Below are 27375 nucleotides of genomic sequence, written 5' to 3' on the forward strand. Positions count from 1 at the left end.
TCACAGAACCATTAAGGTTAGAAAAGCCCTCCAAGATCATCTGGTCCAACCATCCCCCTACCCCCAATGTCACCCACTAAGCCATGTCCCCAAGCACCACGTCCAACCTTTCGTTGAACAGCCCGGGGATGGTGACCCCACCACCTCCCTGGGCAACCCGTTCCAATAACGCACAACTGCAACATCTTTTACAAACCATAATTGTGTACACATATGGCCCAAGGTGCTAGCCAAAAATCTGTTTTTCTTTTTTTTTTCCCTCTTAAATATAGAAATAATCACATGTAAACTCAAAGACAATTGCAGTTGTCAAAAGAGACAGTTTTTGCATCTACTCATTCTGCATCCCAAAGATCTTTGTTTGCTGTTTTTCTTCAAAAAACAGTGCTGCTACCCTTTCCCCGAGCTCCACTGAGGATCTTTGATGAGTTTTCCAAGAATTTTGGTGCCTGCTAATGTGACTATGGGTCTAGACACAGAGTATGTTAATTTAATAAGTACCTCTGGCATTTACATCTTCACGGAATTTAATGTGAAATTGGGAGGCTGCCATCTGCCTCAGGTGACGAAGAGGAGCTGTTCAGTGGTATTGCCCAAGCCTGCCTTCCGTGTATGCTTGGCACTCACAGGGAGCCCTTCTCTGATACTGCTGCCCCAAAGAGTGTCATCAAAACCCCAGGGGAAGCAGAACACCTAGGCAAGAGGTTTAGGGATTTTTCTTTGCATCCCAGCATCGTTTATCTATCAGTATCACATCTGGATTACACTGCTGCTTTGGAGCTTTTGAAAATGTGTGTTCTTATCTTGGAGCTCGAATGAATGGGATACATAGAAAACTAAAAGGGATTTTCAGTGTATCTGGCTGAAAACGAACAAATTAAGTCCCAGGTCTTTGGGACATAATGTTGTACTCTTGGTTAAAAGCATCAGCCAGTGAAAATCAGCCTTGCAGCACCAAAAATCATTATTTTTATTTAGTTCCTCTCCCTTCTCTCAGGGAATGTGCTTTGCTAATATATATGCATCTAATATATATGCTAATATACACACACATCTCCAGCAACTAGGATTCCACAGCCTCTCTGGGCCCTGTTTTCAGTGTTTGGCTCTCGCTCTCAAGGTTTGTTTTTTTTTTTTTTTTCTAACTGCAAATATCCCTGCTGCAACTTGCAGAATGCACTTACACATCACTCACAGAAGCAGTATTTTCACAGTGGTTTGTTGCTTCAAGTCATGGCTTTGACCAGAGCCAATAAAGCACACAAATACTCCAAGTGTAATAACAATGGTAAAAAGTGAGTTTATTTTACAAGTAAAAATAGTATTATAATTAATGAGAAAATAACAAGGTTACAAACACTGCACATTTTTCTAGCTAGAATTTTATTTTTTATATAAAAATATTTCCAAAGGTCTTTAAAATAAAAAACCTATGATCAATCTTAAATCACATTACACATAGTTAGGGTTTCAGTGATTGATAATTTAGAAGTACAGCTGAGGTCCCGAGCACATCATCTCAAGTTGTCCACTTTGTAGATGAGAGATGAGTTGGAGGATGTCTAACTCGAGCCTGTGCAGTAAGCTTCTGTCTGAGCTGTCTGACTTCTGCCATCAGTTCCCGCTCTTGGCATGCCAGTTCTCGTCTTCTAACTGAAGACACTTAAATGCAAGAAACTCAGAATTAATATTGCAACTGTTTTCCGTAAATACCACAAATGTTTATGGGAAAAGAGGTAACTCCTGTAGAGAAACACTACATTTTATTAATGAATACTGTTGTATTTGAGACAGCCCTACAGCCTGCAAAAGCAAGGAACAGTTTTCTTCGAAGTGGTACCAGGGCAAACTATGTTTTGTTACAAAAAGGTCAGATGTTGATGGAGTGCTATGGCAGGTCCAAAGAAACATGTTTTTTGTTGTATGTGGAGTTTTATAGGTAAGATGCAAGTCTGTGCTTTCATTGGCTAGGACAGTCCTTGGGAAATTACTGAAGACTAGTTCTTGAGTATAACTCTCTGTAGGATTTTCATGAAAGACAGTTCTACACATGCCCAACATCCCCAAATCATACATAATTACGAAGACACAGGTAAAATTATCAGGTCAGAATAAGACTAAACTAGGCTGAGGTTTAAAATGACTAGTCTCATAACATGACATGCCTCAGGCACTTCCTACCTGTGCTATTCCTGGTGGTGATTTTTTTTAAGGTGTGAAGTGTAATACAACAATAAACTGGTTTACTATCCACTGATCACCTACATGACTAACAATGACTCTATCACCCACCTAGGTGTTCCAGTAATGCATATGAAGCTAAATGTGAGGGAAAGGAGGGCTCTAACTTAGAAACTTACCGTATGATGACGACTCTGATGCAGACAAATCATTCAAACACATGTTTCCAGACTTTGGCACCTGCTGGAATTCCACCCCTCTCCCTGTACGTCCAGCCTTTAAATCACGCAGTCTCTCTGTGAGAAATGGAGAGAAGGTGTCTTTGTAAACTCTAAGGGTTTAAATTCCTAGTCACTTTTTCTTGCTTGAGGTGAAACAGCTTTTCTGCAGGAAGCAAAACTGGAACACTCACTCCTACATGCCAAGTAGAATTTCCTCAGAATTTAAAGTCAACATTTTCAGTCTATGGGTCAAAGGCTTGCATCACTGCACTTCATTTGAACTAATGACAGTTCCACATGTGCTGTTTCTTCCTATATAATTAATCTTCTAACAAATGGGCCACTAAGTTCACGCAGAATATGTCTACTTGTACTTGCAGTTTTAGAAGGAGACACCCATTTTAATAACTTACAGTTGCAAATTACTCAATATTAAAACCATCAGGCAAATTAGGGCAAAGTTGGAAAAAACTTTGCCGAAAGCAATGCTAATCATCCAGTCTTAATACTAATCACTAATCTTGTGTATGTGTGAGGAGATATAAGAGTAAGATATTTATCTGCAAACCCACCCAAATGCAGCATTTCAGAAGGATGTAGTGGCCAATCCTGGAAGGACACAAATACCTTTTTTTTTTTTTCCTCTGTGAACAAACACTTGGCAAAGTCACTTGGTGGTAGTGTAAGTAAAGAAAATGTTATTTGACTGAGGATTTCTAAGGGATGAGAGTTTATGATTGGTTTAAGCTGACATAAGCCTGTGCTCCTACCAAAAATGCTGTTCCCATTGTTTCCTTTGCTCCTGGTCACAGCACTGTCTCTGTGCTGGTCTGGAGCTCAACACTCTGTGGTGCAAAGTTAGATCAGATGTGACTGAAGTTCTAGTCCTGGAAAATAAGGACTAACGTGCAGTTGGATAGGCAAGATGCTCTAGCCTGTTGTGTAGCCTAGGAATAACAGATCTGATACAAGAACACGTGTCTGGCACAGGAAGAAGGAAAAGCGTCCCTTCTGATGGCAACCTACAAAATAACACTGTTTATGAAGTCACAGGGATCTGAAAAATCCTACCTTCTGAACGAAAGAATTATATTAGCATGAAGATAACATTATGGGAACAAAGGGAAGGAGATAAAATGGGAGAGTTTGTACTCCATCTTGTGTTCTGTAACTGTACAAAAACAGCCAGGGGAACTTAATTCTGCCAGCTCATCATATGACTGGAATTACAGTTAGGCTGGAACAGTACTGATCAGGTTGGAGGCAGGACTGATGTTCAGACGGTCTGAAAGATATAAATGCTTGATGAAAGACTCCCATATAACCTTTGGTGAAACTATTTTCATCCATATGGAAAATATCTATGCCTCTACCACAGGCACCCCAAGCAGCAGGTATCTTCTAGGCAACCAGAAAATTACAGACTGAGGTTTCCAATATGATGAAAGATCAGTGCAAACTATCCTATGTTTTCTGTATAAATCTGGCCTTATATATTGTTTACATGAAAGAATACTGCCAAAAAGTGCTCATGTAAAGTACTTTATCTCTAACATTACATTCTTTGTTTGTACTCAGTTGATGAGTCCAGGCCTTCATGCCTGATACCCAGAACTGCATTTTCTCTAAACTCACCAAAACAGGCATCCTCTCTTTGCAGCTTTTCAGCCAAATTTAACGCATCGTTCATTTCGTCTTCTAAAAACTGCTTCCTGTGTTCATGTGCAGCAGCAGCAGCCTTCTGCTCTTCCTCCAGTTGTGCTTTTTTCTGTATAACTTCTTCCCACTGCGCAACAGAGATATTAAGTGCATCTTTGACAGATGTATTACAGGAAAAAGGCAACAAGCAAAACCATCTGGGTTATTACAGACTACACTTCATCCTTAAATAAGAAGCTATGTTATTACACCAAGTGAATGCTTCCTTTTCAAAAAGTTTCTCCTTCAAACACCTGGAGAAAGGTTAAGACTCTTGAACTAGAGAAAAAATGAGAGAAACTTACACAATTAGGAATATGCTTTCCTAAACCTAAAATATCCTCATTAGCTCTAGTGCTTCCAGAAACTCCTGGTTGAAAAATGTAAAGGAGTTGCCTAATAAACAGTTTTTATTCAATATCTTTCAGTTTTATGCTATATTATGTTATGGGCAAAAGACAGTTACATGTGTGCCAGTCCCCCTTTAGGAAAAGAAATAATGCAAATACCTTTTTTTCTTCTGCCTCCCTCAAGGCCTTCAGCAGTTCAGCTTCTTTTACCCTGTTGTCGTGAAGGAGCTTGGCTATCTCTTCGTAATGCTTCTCACGGTCCTTATCATCGTGCCTTAGTTTATGCAATGCCTGCAACCTCCAGTCGATCTCAATGCATTTCTGCTCTGCTTTGGCTAAATTTTCTTCAGCTACCTAAACAAAAAATCTTTCTTACCAGGAATCCACTTACTTTATTTCAAGTACACAGCCTTACATATAGATAAGGGAAGATATTTTGCTGTCAGACTGAAGTGTCCTGCAGTATCACTGTTAGATGTCCCTAGTAGGAGACTGCACCTGCAGTGCCACTCCCCCACTCATTACAGCAAGCTGCCTCATCTGACAGGGCTGTCTTCTGCTTCTTTTACATCCTTGACGTTCTTTCTCTCACCCAGGGCCTTTTAAACAAGACATAAGCCCACTCCATGATTTTGGGGATTTTGCTTTCCTACCACGGATTACATTTCGTTTCCAGGTGCTCCTAACATAAGAGCGATACCTGAATGCCAATACTTCCACCCACATCCATCTGCTTCCAAAAATTGAAGGCTGTTTACAAAAATTCAGACCCATATGTTTATTTCTAGACAAAATATAAATGCAGATGCCAAGCATATGGGTAGTGGGTTAGCTGCAACTATTTTTCCAACTGTGCAGTTACAAGTTCTGAGCTTGAAAATCTGAACAATTCCTAATGTCAAGCAATACACATTCATTACTGTGATCAGGAAGACAGCTTCTACAGCTGAATTTCCTGCCAAGTACTATCAACTGAAAGTTCCTTTGTGGCTTACTTTTGTTTTATTATGGTTACAAATAAAACATGTTCCTTAACAGGAGGAACTTATACTGAAGAGCACTTTTGAGTCTTACATTCCTTTTAAGTTCTGGAAAACGAAGGAAAATTAATACTCATGGCAGTCCCAGAGAATCTCAGTGTTATATAGCTGCTTGGACACTTCAGTCAGACTTTTGAAAGCGTCCAAATTTTTAGCATGTCATCATGATCTATTAATACAGATAACTAGAAAATAGATTTCCTTCAAAATATTTTCAAGTTAGCCCAGACTAGCTAATTGCAATGGAAACGCCATTAAGTAGTACCACTTGTACTAGTTAACACACTAACTTCCCCAAATTCGTGTTAAAATCTAATAATTTTACCATCTGAGCTTTCTGTTTTTCTTCTCGATCCGTTTCCATCAATCGCTGAACAACGTGATCTTCAAGATCTGCCTTTCTTCGACTGGCATCTATCTCTTCTTTCATTTCCTGTGTGGAGCTCTCTTGATCTTTGATAAGATGCTGCCAAACACGCCAGCATAAGTTATTGTTGCTAAGCTGCTAACCCACTTCTGTAATTCTCTCTTTAAACATTTATTAAAACTTCATTAAACTAGTATTTGAATATATCCACGCATCTCATCCCACTGCATATCATAACCTACCATAACTGTTCAAGGAAGTGATATTCCCTTGCTGTTTTACCCACTTGGAATTAAGCTAAGCCTGAGTCAGCACAGTGATCTCCCAAGTTTATGCTGATGTAATTCCATTCCATGGATTGCAATGCAACATGAAAGCAGAATTCAAACTTAAATCAATTAGATTAATCATGAAAACATTCTCCATTTTCATGGCATATCTTAGCCAAAACCTCAAAATGCTTCACAAATATAAATCATGCTCCATAGCACAGGGACTTAAAATAAACACATCTGCAGATTGAATGTAGAGATGATTTGTCAAAATAATACAAATCAGTATTAGATCTAGAAAGAGAATTTTAACTCTTAACAGCTTTTCTTCACATTCATTGGAGCACATCTACATTTTTCTGAAGAAGGTAAAATCCCCTCCCAGTCCCGCTGGAATCTGCTGAGCTGCGTCAGCGGGGTACTGAAGCACAGGTAACATACACTGCCTCTCAACAGGCCTTCGAAGATTGAATGCAGACCCTTGCTGACAGCATAAAACAGTTCAGGGCATGGGCAGTGAAAGCCTGCCTGTACAGGCTCTTGTAGGCAGACATATATCCTTGGTTAGTTAAATAATTGGTGCCTTTCTAGCCTAAAGAGGCTAGAAAGTCACTGTAGAATTAATTCCCTTAACCAGCTCACTTTTCATGTATTGGAACACCAATGATCCTAGCCAGGTTTGTGTTCTGTAGCGACAGTGCAGCTGGCTGTGTATTTAACAAATAAATGCTAGAAGAAATTTAGCCCAGTTATGGTCAGCACAAATTATGAAAAGTCTATGGCCAAAAGCTTTAAAAAGTCAAACACACATTACTAAGTCTGACTGGCAGCCTTGTCAACCATTTTCACTAACTCATATTTAACTTATTTTTGAACAATATTTATCAAAATAAAAACCTTTAATGCTAAATAATGATCTTTTGGGATTACAACGTAAGGCATTTGAGAAAGGAACTGCACCTTCCCCACAAACCATCCACTCCTTTTTGCTTAATGATGTTGCTGGCAACGAGACAGTCTTTCATCCACTACATCAATCTGTTACACTGTTCCCTTCAGAAAATGGAGATATATCTGGATACCACAGATGAAAAGGTGGGAGTTTTGGGGATGAGGAACATGTTGTTATAGACTTTTTTTTCTTATTTACATGTTTCTCACTTCTCTTAGCCAGATGAGTATACGGATAAAGCCTGCATCAACCACATGACGCCTCTGCTCAGAAGAAAAATAAAATGGGGAGGATATGGGCATTTTCTCCCAGTAAAATGGGTAAGCATGAGTACTACTACTGCTCTTATTATCAGAAGGTTTATTAAAAAAAAAAAAAAAAAAAGTATTAAAGCGGAAAAAAAACCACCTGAATTTTTCCAGACATAGTCTGGTTGAATGAATACAACCAAATCTGAGAACTGCATAGGAAGAACCATTAAATATAAACATCTGTACAGTTGCCTAACAGTTACCTGTTCAAAAAGCTGTCTTTGTGATTCAAGCTCCATCTGTCGTACTTCTACATCTTGAACAGTGGCAGCTGTTTCTTGCTCTCTCATGGATGCCTTGAGGAGAAGAGAAACACATGAAAACAGTGCAAAAGAAAAAAATCTCCATTTAAAAAATAATATCAAGAAAAATGTCCAAAACCAGAAGCAGCATCCTACTTCTAAAGTCTAGTTAACTTTCTGTTATATGACGAACAATGGAAAATACTGAAGATCAAAAGTGCAGGGCAAGATAGAGAAGAGGCACAGGAACAGTTTTGCATCCAGTCACACATAAGGGAAATGTCAGGCTTGATCTAGCACTAATAATCTGCAAGATGTAGCTCCAAATTGAATAAAAAGTCTAAATCCTGTGGAGGACAGCAGAGATATGAAATTGGCTACCTGTGCAGAGCTGCAAAAAAAAAAATCTCACAGTTCCCTGACTCAGCAAAGTGTGGTGCTGAGCTGCAAGGAATGGCTCTGCAAAGACTCAGTTCATGCCCATGAGGTTCTAAAGCTCGTGTTCCACTCTCTGCGTCTGCATGATGTCGAGCTTGAGCTAGGAACCCTGCAGGAGCAGAGCCAGGCTTGGCCAAAGGCTGTTTCAGTGCCTCTCAATCAATGGCAGAGTTAATTTGCAGCCTGATTACAGCCCACAGACTACTGTTAATTGACTAGGCCTTTAAGGAGCTCATTACATTTTTCAACACTGTCAGTATACAATAAATCTGGCTTTTCCCAGGAGTTTTGCCAGTTACAATTGCCCTAAATTATGCACTTGTAACCTCATGTTAAATACACTTTTGGGGTCACAAATCACAGTATATCAACTGAAATTTTGGTTCTAAATTTTTTCTTAGTTATTTTTCTGAATAAACCTTCAAGAAAAGAATTGCTTGAGCAATACTCAGCTTTTCTAGCAATTTCATCATCAAGGCGTTTCAGTTCCATTTGGCGCTGATCTTGCTGGTATTTCAGAAAACGCCTTCTTGAAGCATCTAGAAATTGTAGTTCCTTTACTTTCAGTTCTCTTCTCACAGCAGCTAGTCTTCAAAGACAAAACAAACAGAAACATGGGAATCGTTATGACCTTTTATAAAAGGTCAGTAATAAAGAGCACAAGCTTGCACCACGGTTACCCAACAGTTACTAGGAGCTAATCTCTAACTTGTAAGGCTTAGGGAAGTTGCTCTCATTCTTGTCAACTGCCCAGTTTTCATTTACAAGATGAAATTAAATTCAGAGACACACAGACATCCTCTAATGGCAATCTCTCCCAATTAGGCTTTGAAGCCCTGTGCTCTGTTTCTGTTGTACGTTAATAAGCACTAGTTTAGTATTGTAATGATCCAGAGCTGGAAACTAGTCCTTAGAATAATTGCCAGTGTCCTGGTACCTCTTTCAGCACAAAATTAGTCCTATGTTTATTTGCAAAATATCAAACTCTTTCAAGGAACAAAACCACAAACTCAAGAATTACTTGGCAAAGAAAACCCCACTGCTTACTTTTTAAATAAAAACCTACATTGTAGACTACAGAAGTTTAAGACAAGTATTACTTTTAGTTGATCTAAAAACCTGTGGAGACATTGAAATTCTCTTAAACCTTCACAATTGCAAAATGTATGAACTGTGGAATGACTTTGGTACTACCTCAACTCTTTACTCAGCAAATTATAAATAAATTAGTCTTTTTTCTAAATCCACTAGACATACAAGAATGTGTACAGTATAGCATCAGTACTCTGAGACTGTAAAGGACTCTTGTATTTGCACTTAAAGTCTGTCCACAGTATAAACCTGAAGTCTCAGTGTGCAAATAGCAATTGACTGCCCACAAGTATTCACAATCTGGAGAGGCCAGAGAAAGGCTGGGAGCTGAGACAAAAATATGAAGTGTCCTGGCCTCTGATCTGCTGTATTCCCTTGAGTATGGCAGTAATACAACCAAGATCTCTTCATTCCCACACCAAAATCTGACCCACCAGACCACACTGCTTTCCCACATTTCAATTTATACAAATTAGTGGCCATTTCTCCTTTACTCATGGTTAAAAATGTAATAGCAGTATACTGTAGCCAGGCCCCTAATGTTTCTCATATTATAATACCTTTGCCTCTGTTCTGCTAACTTCTTTTCTTCTTCCACAAGCATTTTTCGCCTTTGCTCTTCAGCTTCTCGAAGCAATTCCTGCTTTCGATACCAAGCTTCATCTTCTGCCTTCCGTTCCTGTGCTTTAGCTTCTAACTCATGCATTAATTGTCTAAATGGAAGGAGATCATATGTCCATATATCACACCAAGTATCAAGCAATTACTTGGTTACTTTGAAATCAATAACTGAAACGTGATTCATGAGACTATGACATCCCCTTTGTGTTCTGATAAAGAGTGAGAAAGATGGGAAAGATCAACAGTTCTGACTTGTACAGACAACAGGGCATTTCAGATGAGTGCAGACGTCTTCTTCAGATTCTTAACAAAAAATTGTTTCTAAATGTCTCTTGAAATCATGGTTCCCACTGATTTCAATTTTGAGATTGGAACGGCCCTTCACAAAGTTGGACGTGACAGCATTAACAGTTTAGGTTCTTACTTCTAAGCTTTCAAGTTTGAGGATTGGCAGCCCAGTATTTAGACCACAAATTTAACTTAAACACATCAAGCCAAGTAACTGTTTGAATGTTAAAGTTATCTTCTCCATTTTTTAAAACATATTGCATCTCTATTCTCAAGCATACACAACGTAACAGAAAAAGGGAATTGTATCCACCTGTCCCTCCCAGTTTGACACTGTCTTCAACTTTCCCATTAAATACCTTTCTCTTAAGTATTCAATTTCATCCTGTCTGATCCTCTCCCATTCCTGAGATTGATAATCCACAATGAACTTGGGATATTTATTAAATACAGGGTACTGTCCTTTTGTAAGTGGTATGAAGTCATCAAGCACACGTTGTGGATGGATATCTGGTGGTGTAGCCTCCATAAAACGATAAGCTTCTTTAATCACAACGTTAATGTCCAGGTTGTTACGATGATGAAAGAAATACTGTAAGAGACATGCTTCCATTTACATTCTACAAAAGATTAAGCATGTTTTTAATATACTTATGTAGGAATAATTAGGTAAATTAGCAAGCTCTATATTCCAAACGTTGATTAAAAAAAGTGATTAAGTTGGCCCTACTGATTAGTAAAGTATCGTGGGCTCAAGTGACTTGGCCCAAACGTCTTCAATTTCTGGAAGTATACTGGGGTTCTTTTCCTTTCCTTCCAATGACAGTTGTGAAGAGATCTGGGAACCTTGCTGTGATGTAGGAGTGTCCAACTGCTCAAAAAGACACTCCTACCACTGGCAAGACCTCACTCAACTTTTAGTGTTTAAACATGAACCACAGAAGTTCCTCTTCTAGCAGGACTGTTCTTCCCATCAAAGATCTTCATCAAGAGAATCTTTCAGTTGGTATTGAAAGAATGTAGCAATAATATTATCTGATGTTTGTCAAACTGCTCACAAGCACATTTTCAAGGTGGAACCCTTTGTCTACAGAGATGTTTTTGTGTAAAAAAATCCCCCTCCTCCCTTGTAAAGCTAAACATCAGAAAACATTTTTAGCTTAGCATCAGAGAACATCAAATAACATTGCCTGACTTCATAAATCTGAAAGCAAAATAATGAAACAACATGACAGAATTACTGTCTTTTGTCTCCACACACAGAAATCAATATTAGAACTCCGAATAAAAGGCAGAATTATTTTGTGGTTGATGAACCATTGCCATTTACTAAATAACTTTTAGTGGCATTAGAAAATTTATGAAAGCTTCTATAGATCTTGTTGCATGAAACTGCAGGAAATTGCTCAACGTTTTATTCATTTATTGTACATTTGTCAGGTACTAGACGACGTTGTTCAGAAATATAACAATACATTAATATGAAACTGAAACACCTCCTTCAAAACTCCTTAACGACAGTTAATGGTGTTTCACACTTCTCTGTAGCTACACCTTCAGGTGACTGACTTCAAAAGAACACATTTACCTCAAAATCCTGTCTTTGATTGCAGTGAAGCAGTGGAGCTCTGGAACATACAATATAGGCAACAACAATCATTAGGAAGTATGAAGGATGGTTAGAGAAGATATTATCAAAGACTTTGAGCCATTCTTCTCTTGTTAGAACCTCAGAGAACAGGGTTTCTAGAAGAGGCCAGGCATAAACCTGTATCATTTGGGAAATTTGAAAAAAAACAATCCATTAGTAGAATTTTACTATTCCTTTCACAGAAATAATATAAAAATGTATTGCCTTATACCAAGAGCCTATTTATTTATGAAAGAAATAGGAACTAAACCAGAATATTTGAAGATATGCTTTATTCCCCACTACAAACATTCAAAATGAATACGGGGTAAATATACATAATTTTCTTAATTCACTGGATGTGTTTAGCTTTGTGAAGCTAAAATCATCCTTAATGATAAACATGTATAATTATGGTTTTGACTTACAAAATTAATTAATCACACCTATGTTGAATTAAAAAAAAAGGAAAGTAAAAATACATTTACAATTTGGCCAGTAGAGTTTCAAGCACTATACACTTGAAAGGGAAGGATCTCTAAGAACTACAGTAGCATATACATGAGATTTATGACTATGCAAAAAGAAAAGTTGCAGGAAAGCAATGATACATTCTTTATACTCCTATATCATTCACTATTATTTAATGAAAACTCCTTCAATAAAAGAATTATGTCAAAATAAAACACTAGTGCCCTATCTATCATTCACTGCGATGACATTTCATATGCAAATGTAGGCTAGAATGTTACCTGTGAAGTCACGTTGTATTTTATAAAATGCTGAAGAAGTTCTTTGTCATGATGCGCTAAAATATTTTCCATCATACTAAGGACATTAACTGGAGGATTGGGAAAATACTCAAACCAGTGCTGACAAAAATTAACTAAAAAAGAAACAAAACAAAACACAATCCATTGTAATCCAAAGGGAAGACTCCTGACAACCTTAAGGTTTGTTTATAACGTCTGTGAATTTAAGAGGAAGTTTTAACTGAAGTCTTTTTAAGGCATTCCTATCTCTCCTACCATTTATTCCTAAACCATTTCCACAGTATGCTGCTCCTCCAGCTGCACTGGCATGAGTGTGTCAGCACGCTGTGAACCAGCTTGGGGAATTAATCTGGCTCAAAGATAAAATGAAACAAGTCTGTGTGCTGTGCGACTAGGTGGTTGGAGGCCGATGGGAATACTTAAGCCAGTTTTTCTGTCTCGTGGAACTAAAGCCTGGATCGAGTAATTTTTAACATACTGAGAATAATTTTGGTAAACTTGGGTACTTATTCACTAACAGCATGTGTTTGCAAAGTGTGTATGGATGCTTGGCAGCACGTATCTTCTGTAGATTTAGAAGCAGCTGCAACAACTAATTTCAGTGTAGCACACTTTAATTTAGTATGTTTCTTCAGAAGACAGCTACAGCTTTCAGCAAATGTCTAATTTTGAGGTACCACATGTGACAGCTAAACACAGTAAAACTTTAAAAGAGATCATTCCCCTTTGATTGGGGTGGGCTTGACTTCTTTTCCCATAACTCAGATACAGATTTTAGTTATTAAATATGATGTGATTATGCAAGATACAGTCATTTTTATTGGTTAGACTTTACAAATGCTGTAAAACTGCTTGGTTTTGCTACAAGTACTGCAAAAAGGAAGTCTAATATCTTGTTTTGATTTAAAAACAGGTTTTGGTTTTAAATGTACACTGCTATGTATTAATTCCCGGTAATACTTTTAAAAGAGAGTCTGGTAACAACTTAGGAAAGCACCTCATTCATTTCATCAGGAAAAACTCTTTTGCATGGGAAAGCTTAAACATGTTGCATCATCTATGACTTCTGAAAATCGTTGCTTACCTACCTACTACTGTAGCAACAACTTCAAAGCAGATCAGCTGGTTGTTCTGGAATAATTTTACAAATGGGAACGCTAGCAAAGGAATATAAGGCGTCTCACCAAAGATAGCAGACCAGTGAGCTAGAGCTGATAAGGTCCTGTATGTAAAGGCAAGAAAAGGTGTAGAAAACATTGGTCTCAAACAAATGCATTTTAGAACTATCATACTATCATATAAAATGTATCATGTATCATATTATCATGCAAAATTCAAACTAGATGCAGGATTATACCGGCTACAAAAACAAAAATGCATCAGGGCATTACTATTTCATTTTAGACTTCTCCTTCTAGCTGATTCCAGCTACTGCATACGCTTCAGATCAATATATGAAGATATAAAGCTATAATATTAAAGTAAATATAAATATACATTTTACCTCTGTAAAACTCTCAGCAGTTTCCTGCTTTTGATCGGATACTCATTCTGAATATTCACAAACGCACTGTGGGTGCCCTTATCTATTAGGCTACTGAATGCTAAGTGGTTTTCAGGAAGTTGTAATAAGGAACGCCAAACAAACATCCTGTAATTAAAATGGAGACTTAGTCAAGCAGCTTCTCTTTCATAGGCCAGTAAACACACGCAAATTGATTTAGTGCAAGCATGAGCATGCACACAAACGTACCTGTATTTTGCTGGATATTCACCGTATCCTTTCAACAAGGCCTGTAAACGTTTCTTGTTTAATCCACCTGGCAATTCATTCTACAAAATAGGGAATCAATGATAAATTTAAGGATTTCTTGTTCTTTAGCTTTCCTTGCACAGTAGCTAAATAGTGGAGTTCTTAGCATAATATTAAAGAAAAACTATAATGTGTACAGCTACATTATCCTAGGTATTTCAACAACAAAGGTAATTCAATGGATCATTCATTTTCTGCTGAAATCAAACAGCTGACATTGATTTCCAGCAAAAGCAGACAGACCCTGACTGATGAAACTATACATAAATAATGGGTATGGTCAAACAAAGAATATTTACATGAAGAATGGATTACGTTCTGATGAATGTCAGAGGAGAAAAAATATATTTGTGTGTGTATATATATATATAGATAGATAGATATAGATATAGATGCATATATGACTATATATATGAGACTCAAGATAAAGACATAAAGAGAAGGCGGCACGATGATGAGGGAAGGGAAACAAATGTACCGATAACGCATCATCTGAACAATTCCAAAGAATGAAATAGCTTCTAGGCAGACATCTTAGAAGTGCAGTTTGCTAGCAGGGAAGCAGATCAGATCTGGCAAGTAAGCAAATGTGTCACAAGTTCCTTGAACAACTTCAGAGGTACCCAAACCTGACTGGAGGAATGGCAGCTCTGACAGTGTCACATAATACAGGCTGAACAGCGAGCAGAAATGGTGTAAAACTCCCTTAACTCTGCTCAAACATCCAAGTGAATCAGTGCCTGAACTTATTCTCTAAAGTAAATGGCTTTTTTTAAATTTTATTTTATTTTGCAATGAAATTTAAATGCTGCAGTCTGGAGAACAAAACATCTGCAATTTCTTCCTACCTCTTTATTTTCAAGCGATGTGTTTGCTTGCACTTTCAGCAGTCTCGTTTGAATTTTGTTTCCTTTGGATTTCCAAGGCCGCTCTGACCTTCCTGAAGTCACTTTCATCGTCAGCTTATTTGCCTCTGACTTGCACTTGGGCCAATCCTCCACTACTTTGAACTGGGGTGGTGGAGGCTAATATTAAGCGAAAATACCTTGGTTAACATTTTGCAAGACCGAATAAATCACACTATAATTTGATGCTAACTATTTTATATGCTATATCCTTCAGCTTGATGGCCGTACCATGAAGAAGAGAGCCACAGCTATAACAGAAACAAATATATATGGTCTGTATATTCCTGAATATATATGCCAGTGAATTAAGCTGCTGTAATAAACTAGCAAGAAGTACTGTGAGAATGAGCTTTTAAACATCAAATATCATGCTATTTCCTTGTTTAAACACTAAAATACAATTGGGATAGCATAAATGTGTACCAGGTAGCATTCTGGTTATTTATTTTAGTATGTTTCTCACTGTTACTAAAACACTTTGCATTTCTATAGCACCTGTTAGAAGGCACACAAAAGACCTTTACGAACTTAAATTAATCATCAGTGTCAGGTAGGCATTAATTCAATTTTGGAGATTGGGAAAGCAAGGAACAAAGTGGATATCCCAGTTCATGTCAACCCGGCAGCAAAAGTGCAAATGGAATGCATGTGTGACATCTTTACACATCCTTCCTCAGCTCCAACTCCTTCATTATCCAAAGCTGGTTACTGTTTACTTCAAAGACGTGGTGATTAAAGATACATGGAATTCTGGATTTAGAAACCTGACTCCCATTAATAAATTACTTTAATAAAATAAGAGCTAGTATTTAGAATGTTTGTTATTTAGGAAGGATTAGGAGTATGATTGTGCCATAATGATGGATGCCGGTATCCAATAACACAGCAAGAAGAACAAAATCACAGTAACAAAAAGACCATTCATGCCTGCAGTTTAAGAGAGCATTAGTTGCAAGGCATTTCCTGGTAGGAAATGGAACAGAAGCAGCACAATTGTGTTGTTTCTATCTCCCCCCAAAGTCATTACAAAGTAAAATCAGTCCATACAAATCACTGTAGAAAGAAACACCATCTCCCCCTCCTCCCAAAACCAGAAACACAATGATGCACTTTGAAAACATCACGTTACCTGACCGGCTGTAATAACAATGCAGGGAACCCAACAAACCACTTTTTCTCTATTTGTAGTGTTAAAGATGACACTGCCACACTTCTAAGCCAATGATACATCAGCAAACTACTGCTGATACAAAAGTTACATGGACAAGTGTCACCTTTAATAGGATTTACTGCAGCTATGAGAAATGTGAAACACTGTACCTTATTTGCTTCCTGAGTCAAAGCTTGGACACTGTATAAATTGACACTACCATTTTCCATTACTGATGCAATATACCGTCCGTTGGGGCTAATTGCTGCCGTGCTAACTCCCTCTTCGTGACTCCCAATGGCAAAAAGCAGTTTGCATGTTTCTATATTGATAAATCTCATCATATTATCTTGACTTAATACTCCAAGGACCTGTAAGTTAAAAGGATTCATCAGTAATGCCGTCACTGTAAAACAAAGAGGGATACCAAAGGAATACCAAATTAAGGACTGACCTTCCATTAAACTATAAGAGCAACTGAACAAGCATTCAGCAAAATAGCTTTCCTCTTCCATGCTATGGGCCCATCTCCCCACTGTCCTCAAAAAGCTCTGAAAGTACTTGTGTTGAATCAATTAACCAAATATCCCCTGTCAAGTTTTTTTATTATTATTATTATTTTTAAAACTGACCTGATTGGAGCCCCCGTCAAAACTGTCCGGGAGGAATTCCAGATGGCGAACAGCTCGTACTTTTGTAGGCATCTGGATTATTTTTATCAGCTGCTTTGATTCTAAACACCACAAGTGCAGATGATTTGATTTTCCACCAGCTACAAAAATCCGGCCATCCCTGGATCACAGGGGAGGCAAAGTTTCTCAGTATTCATCAGAAAATTAGAATTTAAGCTAGCTACAGAGACAGAGATCATGCATTTCTTTCTATGCCCTCAAATCACTTGGGAATCTGTCATTATTCCTGCTTTACTCTCCTGAAAGAGCAAAATAGCTCCTAAATAATAAAATTGCTTTTGTAATAAATGAACTTTATTTCAGTGGTCATTAAATTAAATTACTTTATTTCAACTACTATGGGACTATTATAAAAATGGCTATTGATCCTTGCTGCAAGCATCAGCCATGGCAGATTTCAAAAGCTTACCATAGCATATAGCTCAATGCTTCCACAAAACATGACAAATAAGAAAAGAAAAGCTGTTTTAAAATTACAGTTTTGGGGGTTTGCCTTTAGAGTGTTTAAAATAGCGATTTACCTGGTAACTGCAAAGACTTTATACAGTAATGTAGAGCCTTCTACTGGAGTTGGCAACTGGTATTTACAGTGCAGAGTATCAAATTCCCATGCAAAAACAGAATTATCTTTGAAACAGCTGAGGATGGTGTTGCTCAATGGAAGGAAAAACACCTGAAAGAATATGAAGAAGGAAAAAATGGAATGGCATTGTCAAGGACGTACGCTTTGCATTGGACCAAAGTGAATGGCAGAATAAAACAGAGCAAGAAAGCATGACAGTACAGATATTTTGGTAACTGTGTAACGCAGCTGCAATGCAAGGCTTTGATCTCACAAACAGTGGGATCCTTTCTCCTGTAACAGACACGTCTGGCATGCTCTCCCTTGCACTGGTTCATAACTTGTCATACCCTTTGCTGAGCCAGTTTAACTCACCAAAATGGCACAAATCTTTACCTGGGTTATTTTTGTGACCGTCTTACGGAGGGTCCTGATGAATGTCACAGAGAGTATAATATAGATGCTGGGAGAATGCACCCAGCAGTAGCAAAGGATGGGAGCCAGGAACCAGAACTGCTCACTGAGCACTGGAGGGTTTTGCAGAGCTTGCTGCATCTTCTACAAACTAACTTCAGCTTTCAACAGCCTGCAAATGCAGTCTGCGAAGCACTTACCTTCAGACTTAAGCTCCTAAACTTTACATACAATTGTTAAATGTTAGAAACACTGTAAAAAATTTAGCAGTGTGTTCTGCAACTATAAAATGCAGAGTTTGCCATGAAAGAAAATAAAATCAAAAAGCTTGTAAATGTATATTTTATTATTATTCTCAGCAGGTGTATTGCTTGTGTGTAATTCCTTTTGATTAAAAAAAATGGATTTTTTACATGTTGGGATGTCATCAGATACATTCTTGCTGAATGACAAACTACTGGTCTAGATAGAGGTTCTGCTTCAGCAGCAGCACATGCAGCTTCAGCCAAATCCCTATAGCTATAATTTTGAAGGTTAAATTCCAAATGGTTTTGGCTACTTGATCAAGGGACTGACTACCTGAAGAGTTCACTAGCTGAGATTTGTGGTCAGTGCCAAGAAATTCAGAGTTTTGGTCTGAATGGTTTCTCTGGGCCTTGAGCTCTGGATACATGGGACAGGATTCACGTTGCTGAATGTCAGTGACCGAAAGTTGGATGTTCAGCCCAATTCAGTCACTTGACAGTGAGCAGAAGCTACCTGTGAGGAAAAAGGCTCCTCACCTACCACAGTAATTTCTGTTCAGACAGACTGAGCTGCCCCTTCTCCCTCAGGGACTGAGGAAGCCTAGACAATGAAATGAGAGTAAATGCCTTTCGTGCAGATGGATGAAGTTAAACTGCATGATTTCCACCTTTTCTTTATCATCAGAAAAGTCTGTTGCTCCTTCCAACAGTAAATGAAGCCCTAGGAAGGGTTTAAAGTTGCTATTTAAGTTCTGGCAAGCTGGAGTAATGAGCAGTTCCTCATTTTCTGCTTTGTCCTAGAAAAATACCACAAGCTGGTCACACACAGCTGTTGAATGAGCAGCGACGCTCTGAAAATGGTCATTACAGATGTTTTTTCTTTAGCTCTTCTTCCTTATTTGTCTTTTTTCCCACCTGCCATTCTTACAGCGTGCAACTCTGCCTCTGTCATTTTAACGTAGCTTTGTCCCATACCAAACAAACAGAAAGTGTGTTTTGGAGTGCAAACTGGGATTAAATAAAAGGGTTCCACAAAGAACTCTACAGATTGGTGTGAAATTAACTAGCAAGCAGGAGTCCAACTTTGGACAATGAGCGTCATGGCTGTGTCTAATAATAAATCTGATCTTTAATAAAGCACTTATCTGTATATCTGGAATCATGACATAGGAGTAAACATCATTATCTCTATTCCAAAATGAAATCCAGATAAAATGGATTATTTGCATGAAGTCCTATCTCAGAAATGGTGGAGCCAAACCAAAATTGCAGACTCCTGCTTCCCAAACAGTGATTTATTCACCCAACCGCAGTCACTACTGTTTGGATTTAAAGGTTTGTTTCTGCATTGTAGCATCCTGATCCTACCAAATTCCAACAGTCATCCATCAGTGAGAAGCCCCTGCATGTAGCCTATGCAAAGAAAGATGAACAGCAGAAAAATCACAGAAAGGTTTGGGTTGGAAAGGACCTTAAAGTTCATTGGGTTCCAGCTCCCTGCCCTGGGCAGGGACACCTCCCACCAGCCCAGGTTGCCCAAAGCCCCATCCAGCCTGGCCTTGAACACCTCCAGGGATGGGGCATCCACAGCTTCTCTGGGCAGCCTGTGCCAGGGCCTCACCACCCTCTGAGTGAAGAATTTCTTCCAAATACATAATCTAAATCGACCCTCTTTCAGTTTAAAACCCCGACCCTTTGTTCTATCACAACATATCCTTGTAAAAAGTCTCTCTCCATCTTTCTTGTCAGCCTCCTTTACAAACTGAAAGGCTGTAATAATAAACATCTTGTAAACTAAAGCAATGCAGCCTGCTTTGGAGGGAAGACCTGGTAATTATTTTTGTGATGTGCACTTAAGAGCAGCTTTAATAAAGCAACTAAAAACGTATACATGATCTCCCCCACTAATTGGCAGGTGACTATTTCAGGCTGGCAAAATTCCTGCCTGCCCTAGTACACGGTGAAAGCACACAAATGAGGCTCCTTGATCCGTACAGAATCAGCACAGCTGTTCAGTGACCGGTCTGATGAGAACTTTGGTTTGAAGTGGTACGTGTGAGACTACTCACTGTAGGGCAGCACGTGTGTAAGCAACGCTCAGGCACTGCCGTGGTGCTTTCTGCAGTACAAATGCCCAAGTCTGACGTTTGGTGGCGCAAGCAGCCCTATTTAAAGCAGCGTAACACGATGGGAGACCTATTTAAACCACTCCCCAACACAAATGTACTCTTTCTCCTCCCCTGCGTTGTTCCAGTATTAGCACACAGCAAAACAAACCAAAGAAACCACCAGGCTGAAATGCAGCAATTTCTTTTTTTTTGCTGAGTTACTTCTCAGCGTGTTTGCTCCTACATTCAGTGCTTAGTGTGCACAGGAGGAAGAGAAGCTTTGGAATATGCAGCTGAATGGGATAGGTGGTGGTGACTAAGTTACCATCATCACCCCCAAACTGTTTTTTGAACAACACCTTTTGAATCACAAATTCATTCAGGTTGGAACTGATCTCCGAAGGTCATCTGAGCCCATCCCCAGGTCAAAGAAAGGCCAAATTCCAGGTTAGATTGGGTTGGTCACAGTCACAGCCGACCAAGTTCTGAGGAAAGATCCTGATCGGTTCCTTTCATGTTCCCAGCAGCTCTCTGCAACTGCTGACCACCCACTAGTCTGGGTGATGTGACTGGCTAACAGTCAGGGAGGTACACCCAAGAACGCAGGAAGAATTCTGCTGAATTTTTAGAAGTATCACAGAGTCATAGAATATCCTGACTTGGAAGGGACCGACAGGGGTCATTGAGTCCAACCCCTGGCTCCACACAGGATGACCCAAAATCAACCCATGTGTCTGAGAGTGTTGTCCAAACACTTCTTGAACTCCAGCAGCTCGGTGCCGTGACTACTGCCCTGGGCAGCCTGTCCCAGTGCCCGACCACCTCTGGGTGCAGAACCTTTCCCTAACCCCCAGCCTGAGCCTCCCCTGTCCCAGCTCCATGCCGTTCCCTCGGGTCCTGTCGCTGTCCCCAGAGAGCAGAGCTCAGCGCCTGCCCCTCCGCTCCCCTTGTGAGGGAGCTGCAGGCCGCCATGAGGCCTCCCCTCAGCCTGCTCTGCTCTGGGCTGAGCAAACCAAGGGACCTCAGCCCCTCCTCATACATCTTGCCCTCTGTTTTCAAGTACTGTGACTTTAGCATGTGGTATTACTCCTGCTGAGGTATGCTTGCTTGCCCTTTAGCAGTTGCTCTTTACTCACCTTCTGTATACCCACAGAATGACGAACGTTCAGCTTTCTTTTCCTTTGAAAGGTGTCCAAGTCCCAGAGCTGTGCTGTATCAGTGGAGGTAGTGATGGCATACCTGCCTGAGCCATTGACCGAGATGGAAGACACTGAAGAATCATGTCCTCTCATCCAGCTAACTAGCTCCTTGGTTTCTGCAGGAGTTGATGGGAAAATAAAGAAAGAAATAAAAGATATGAAAGGCAAAGTGCAATGAATATTATACTCTTCATTGCCAGCACTAAGATGTAAAAGAGACTTTTAAACACACCTGGTATACGACCATTTACCATCACAATCCAACAAACAAGAAACAAACATATCAGTATTCATATTATTATTACACCTCAGATAAACATAACCTCTTCATCTCTAAATAACAGGCTTAAGTAACAGATTTCATAAATTATTCTCAGTTCTACGGAGATATCCAACCTGCACAGGCTTGTTTAATTTAGGCTAACAATCAATCGCAAGAAATCAAGAATGTTAAGATCAGGTGAATTCAGCATGCCTCGTGGGCAGATTATCTGATGTGAACGCTGGCAGAAATATCTAGAAGTTGAATATTCAGAAGGCTGAATGTTCTAGTTAGAGTTCTTCACTTGTTTTGACTTGTGGCCGATCCATGTGAATGATTACGCAGCTATTTACAGGTGCAAGGAAAAAAGGTTTAATGACAATGGGCAATGCCTGTAGAGAAGTACAGTCAGAAAGCAACATCTCATTAACTCTTTTAGAGTCCAAAACATTTTTTTGCTGTGCTCTGCATGCTGAGGAAATAGCTCTCTGACTACACTGTCTCCCACTGGTGACTGCGTGACCACTAATCCTTCCTCAGCAGCTAAACTGCAGTTGTGGCAATCAGACTACGTACACGGGGCAGTCTGCCTGCCTGCCCGCGGGGTGGTTCCGGCTGACCAACTGCTACGGCATCGAGGGTGGGAAGTGGCTGTAACGCAGCCTGTAAAGCCTAACAGCCAAACTTTCTGCTGGGCTTACAGAGAATTGAGCGTTTAAAGCAGTTGTCACACAGAAGGATGACAAGGGATTACAGAGAAGGGCTTCTGAAGCAGGGGATGGAGCCCACTATTATCGAACACACCTCTAAGGGTAGCTCACCCGACGCTGACTTATGTGAAGATCACTTACATTTTAAAACATTCTTCAGTATGATTTGGCATCTGGAAACTGAGCCATAAAAACATGCAGGTTTATGGGATAATTAGCAATATTTCTTTAAACGCATCCAAAAAACTATGGTTGGTCTTACCATGGTTGAAAGGAAAAGCTGGTAGGATTTCAAGGCCTTATCTCCTACTCTTATTTTGGGAAAACATTGTTACTTTAAAAACTGCACTAATAATATCAGACTGGAACTGCTCAAATTGCAGGTAAGTGACTCCTATGGCTTTTTAAAAAGACTTAAATCCAGATGTGAGACATTACAGATATAATTTTGACAGGTTAAGTCAGGAAGAATGAATTGTCAATGCCCTTCACCATTTAACTTCTAACCAAGTCAGAGGCACACAGCTAGCCTGTGAAGTTAATTTTTGATATTGTTTTTGAGTAACAATACAGATCTGTTGGCATTCTCGATACAACTGACAATTCTTTTAGTATATAATCTTGTTTACATATTTTACTGTAAACATAATTTACAACTTTCAGTTGCAAACTGACATTGTTGACTGATTTTGCTTTGATTTTATCTAGAATACCTTGTTCTAAAAATATGTATATATGTAGATTTGTGTTAAAAAAGTAAAATATATAATCCTGATCCTGTGCCAGCCTTCAGCTAAACAGATGCCTGTGTGACTCAGTAGGAAAAGGAAGCTCTGACAAAGTGAAGGGCTTATTTACCCCCGGGACCATAACCCATACAGGCCTCACAGGTCTCAACTTGTGTCTTTTTTTGTTTTCTGGGTGGTGGTGGTGGTAAGAACACAAGGTATGAGATGCATAAAAGACTTCAATTGATTTACAAAAAATTGAGATTGAAACTAAAATTATAAAGGCTTTCATAACTATCCAGATAATAAACCTTCACATTTCTGCTTACCCGTATCGAAGCACTTAATAGAATAGTCTGCCAAAGCCACCAGGAATTCCGTCTTTCTGCGAAGATTAAATGCCAAAGCAGTGCACGCCTGCATTGTTCGCTGAACGAGGTTGAACCTATTTAAAAATACACGGCCTCACTGCGTTAGCAAACTTGGGGTCATTCTGTCAAGTGAAGTAATGGCTTAAACAGTTTCAACTTATTTCACCAAGAAATAAATTAACTCAAAGGAAGGGAGCAAAGAAACCATATCTACTTACAATAAATACAACAATCACTGCTAATACTGTAAAACTTAGTAGCGTAAAATTGAAAAGACATTAATGTTCTCCTACAAAATGACAATCTTTTTTTAAGTCTTTAATCACTGAAGATCTCTGAAACTGCTGGTTGTTCAGTTTACAGTTACAACCCTCTTATCTTTTCAGAACAGCTACACTAATAAAATACTACACAGGTAACTGTGGCACAGTGGCAGGCAGGTTCCATGTCCCTGAGTGATACAGACAGCAGGATAATTACAATGTCCTGATATAAATCTTCTTACCTGTTCCCCTTCAGGTCAAAAACATATATGTTCCCTTGGTGGTCTCCAGCAAGGAGGGAGTCCCCAGAACTGTCAAACGCCACATTCAGGAACCGTATTGTCTTTGAAGGAGATCCTGGGGCAGTGTGAGTTATGTTCACTATAACTCTGTGAAGAAAGCAAGCAAAAACAACCTTGTTTAGAATTGTCTTATAAACATGCATTTTTCCCAAGACCTAGAATTTACAGATTCCTAGATTATCATTTTAGAATTGTAATCATTCATAGCGTTCTTTGAGAAATCTTCCATAAAAAACACATTTCTAATACAAAAATATACTAAACAGAGGAAGTCATTCACTACGTTGGAAGGTAAGTTATAATCAGGAGATGTTAAAGAAAGCAGGCAGGGGGAAATTCACCATTCACAGTCTTTTTGTGTGGCTCCCAGTTAACTGATTTTCATTCATATTATTGAGTGACAGTAACTCGTATGCTGGTCTATCATCTCCTGAACTACCTGAAAACCCAGTTCAGTGCTCAGCAAGGAACCTGCCTCTTCGTTGTCACTGTAAAGGAACATGCTAGAGAAAACTGTAAGGCTGTGAATTACTGAAAAAAAAAAAAACAAAACACAAACGACAGCAATTTTGATTAGATGTAGAGAAGTTGGGAAATAAGGGAATCCATTTTAATACTATTCCTTCCCAGAGTCCTCACAAGCACGAGGCAAGCCATTTTTATCATTGTTCATCTGAGATATTACAGAGCAGAAGCTCCTGCTTTCTCACATTCTCTCCTTGCCTCACGCTGTTAGCATAAAACGAAGCCAGGTGCAGAACAGAACCTCGTGTGCAGAATAGGCCAGAACTGGATGGTTTTTCCAGGAAGCAGCACAGGAAGATTTGGGAGGTCTGCTGCCCTTGGATTTCTTGGATAATTCTGGGAAAAACAATTGTTTTGGGAGGTGGATTAGGGACTGCAGGGCCCTTACAGAACACTGTGGCCATGGCAGTGTAAGATCCTGGTGTCAGAAGAGTAGAAAATGTGAGCCAGCGCCTGCACGCAACTGCTGGTGTTTGTACAAAGTGCGAGGGAACCCCAGGAGGGCCATGCAGCGATCGTACAGGCTGGAGATAAAACTCGTTGTACTTTGCCTTGCTATTCCCATTCCTTTCTGGGATAAAGGGGAAGGGCCATAAAACCGAAATTAGAAAGATAATAAGCTATTTCAATTAAGAGTTTGTGATAAATTAGTGTCTTTAACGTCATAAAAATAGAAAGTGTGACTTCCGATTCTAAAACGCCCTGAAGTGACTTATCAAAGTAGTTACAGCATTTCCCAGGCCTTCTTCAACACCATTTGCTGCCTTTCAAAAGTTCCCTTGCTACCAATTTAACCTAGGAGAATAAAGGGATCAGTTCATGGAGCTGCACTCAGATTTCCCATGCCAAACACCACACAGGTACCCAAAAGTAGCATTCTTCATTTTGGGCCAGACAGTGTTCACATACTTTTTAATTAAAATCCCGTGGGAATTTGTCCTTGGTATTTAAGGCCATTAAAAAAAAAAACAAACAGAAAATTTCAGGACAGTTCTGACATTCACAAGCTCCAAATAAGCTATTTGGAGCATTTGAGTTCAGGTAAAATAAGCTATTTCAGCATGTGTAACAGCTGCACCATTAGAGATGTTCAGCCTTTGGAATAAATTACTTGTAACCCTCACATCTAATCCTATCTCTGAGGGCAGCACCTCAACACCTGTGTACTATTTAGCACTTCAGTGACATACACAGTGACGTTCTGCATCTCTGATATGATCTGAAAGATCACATGGCCAACTACACACTTCACACTCCTGGTTACACAGAGGATAAGGTGGAGTGACAGAATCATTATGGTTGGGAAAGCCCTCCAATGTCACCTGCTCCAACCATCCCCTACCACCAATGTCACCACTAAACCATGTCCCCAAGCACCACGTCCAACCTCTCCTTGAACACCCCCAGGGACGGGGACTCCACCACCTCCCTGGGCAACCCGTCCCAGTGCCTGACTGCTCTTGCTGAGCAGAAATGTCTCCTCATTTCCAACCTGAACCTCCCCTGGCACAACTTGAGGCCATTCCCTCTGGTCCTATCACTGGTTACCTGTGAGCAGAGGCCGACCCCCAGCTCCCCACAGCTTCCTTTCAGGTAGTTGCAGAGAGCAATGAGGTCTCCCCTGAGCCTCCTCTTCCCCACGCCAACCACCCCCAGCTCCCTCAGCCGCTCCTCACAGGATTTGTGCCCCAGGCCCTTCCCCAGCTTCGTAGCCCTGCTCTGGGCACGCTCCAGGGCCTCGATGTCCTTCTGGGGCTGAGGGGCCCAGAGCTGAGCACAGAGCTGAGTCCAGGGGATGATCACCTCCCTGCTCCTGCTGGTGGCACGCTTCCAGTACAAACCACGGTGTTGCTAAATCCCTCATTACCCAGGTGAGGCATCGCTCCCAGCGCCGTTACAGCGATACGCTGACAGGTGGAGCGCTGCGGTTACTTCTCCTGGTTTAATGTTGTAAGGTCTGAGGGGGGGAGCTGAGTGCTGGGTCACCTGAATGCCCCAGGCGGGTCACAAAACCAGGGAATAACTCAGGGGAAATTCAGGAGGGATTCGGGATAGCTCTGGAGGGATTTAGGGCGAATTCAGGAGGGATTTGGGGATAATTTAGGGAAAGTTTTGGGGGAATTTAAGAGGAAAAGGTCCCTCTGGGGGCCCCTCGGGCCGCCCACACCAGGCTTGGACGCTTGTAGCCCACCCCCAGTCCTCCTGCCTGCCTCCAGATCGCTTTAATCTAATTAAATTTTAATTTAATTAAATTTTAATTTAATTTAACTTAATTTAACTCAATTTAACTCGATTTAACTTCACTCCACCCCCCCACGACCCACCGGGGAGCTGCCCCACGGCCCTGCCCGCTGCCTGAGCCCTCCCCCCCACCCCCCCGTCCCCCTCAGCTCCCCCTCAGCCGCCTCAGGGCTCCCCAGCGGCCGTTACCCGCCGCCCGCCGCCTGGCCGGGCCCGCGGCCCCACAGCGGGCCCTGGCTGCGGCCGCCCAGCTCCCGGCTCGGCATCCTCCGGGCTAAACGGCCGCCACAAAGGGGGAGGGGGGGGCCGCGCGAATGGTACGGCCCAACCCCGCTTTGTCCATAGGGGGAAATAGGAAACGGAGGGGGTTAATCCCCCCCGATGATAGGATGGGATGGAACAGTCC

The 27375-nt window shown here is 40.2% G+C and overlaps 1 protein-coding gene across 2 annotated transcripts; it reads right to left on the bottom strand.

Moving 5' to 3' along the window:
* Nucleotides 1-1275: 1275 nt before the first annotated feature.
* TBC1D31 (TBC1 domain family member 31) lies at nt 1276-27308 on the bottom strand. Of its 2 annotated transcripts, XM_027452657.3 has the most exons (22): nt 27159-27308; nt 24144-24290; nt 23597-23712; nt 21505-21683; nt 17561-17712; nt 16980-17139; nt 16518-16718; nt 15138-15314; nt 14230-14309; nt 13981-14127; nt 13565-13698; nt 12456-12589; nt 11662-11841; nt 10433-10665; nt 9725-9877; nt 8526-8661; nt 7596-7688; nt 5816-5956; nt 4610-4804; nt 4038-4188; nt 2361-2477; nt 1276-1662 (listed from the first exon to the last, which is right to left on the bottom strand). In XM_027452657.3, exons 1-22 carry the CDS (start codon nt 27233-27235, stop codon nt 1520-1522), a joined length of 3246 nt encoding a protein of 1081 aa, XP_027308458.3. In that variant the 5' UTR covers nt 27236-27308; the 3' UTR covers nt 1276-1519. The 2 variants fall into 2 exon arrangements, with proteins under 2 accessions (XP_027308458.3, XP_071890448.1); XM_072034347.1 differs by lacking the exons at nt 1276-1662; nt 2361-2477; nt 4038-4188 and having other exon boundaries at nt 4643-4800.
* Nucleotides 27309-27375: the final 67 nt, after the last annotated feature.

The sequence above is a fragment of the Anas platyrhynchos genome, chromosome 2, assembly GCF_047663525.1.
Source record: "Anas platyrhynchos isolate ZD024472 breed Pekin duck chromosome 2, IASCAAS_PekinDuck_T2T, whole genome shotgun sequence".
NCBI classification, from domain to species: Eukaryota; Metazoa; Chordata; class Aves; order Anseriformes; family Anatidae; genus Anas; species Anas platyrhynchos.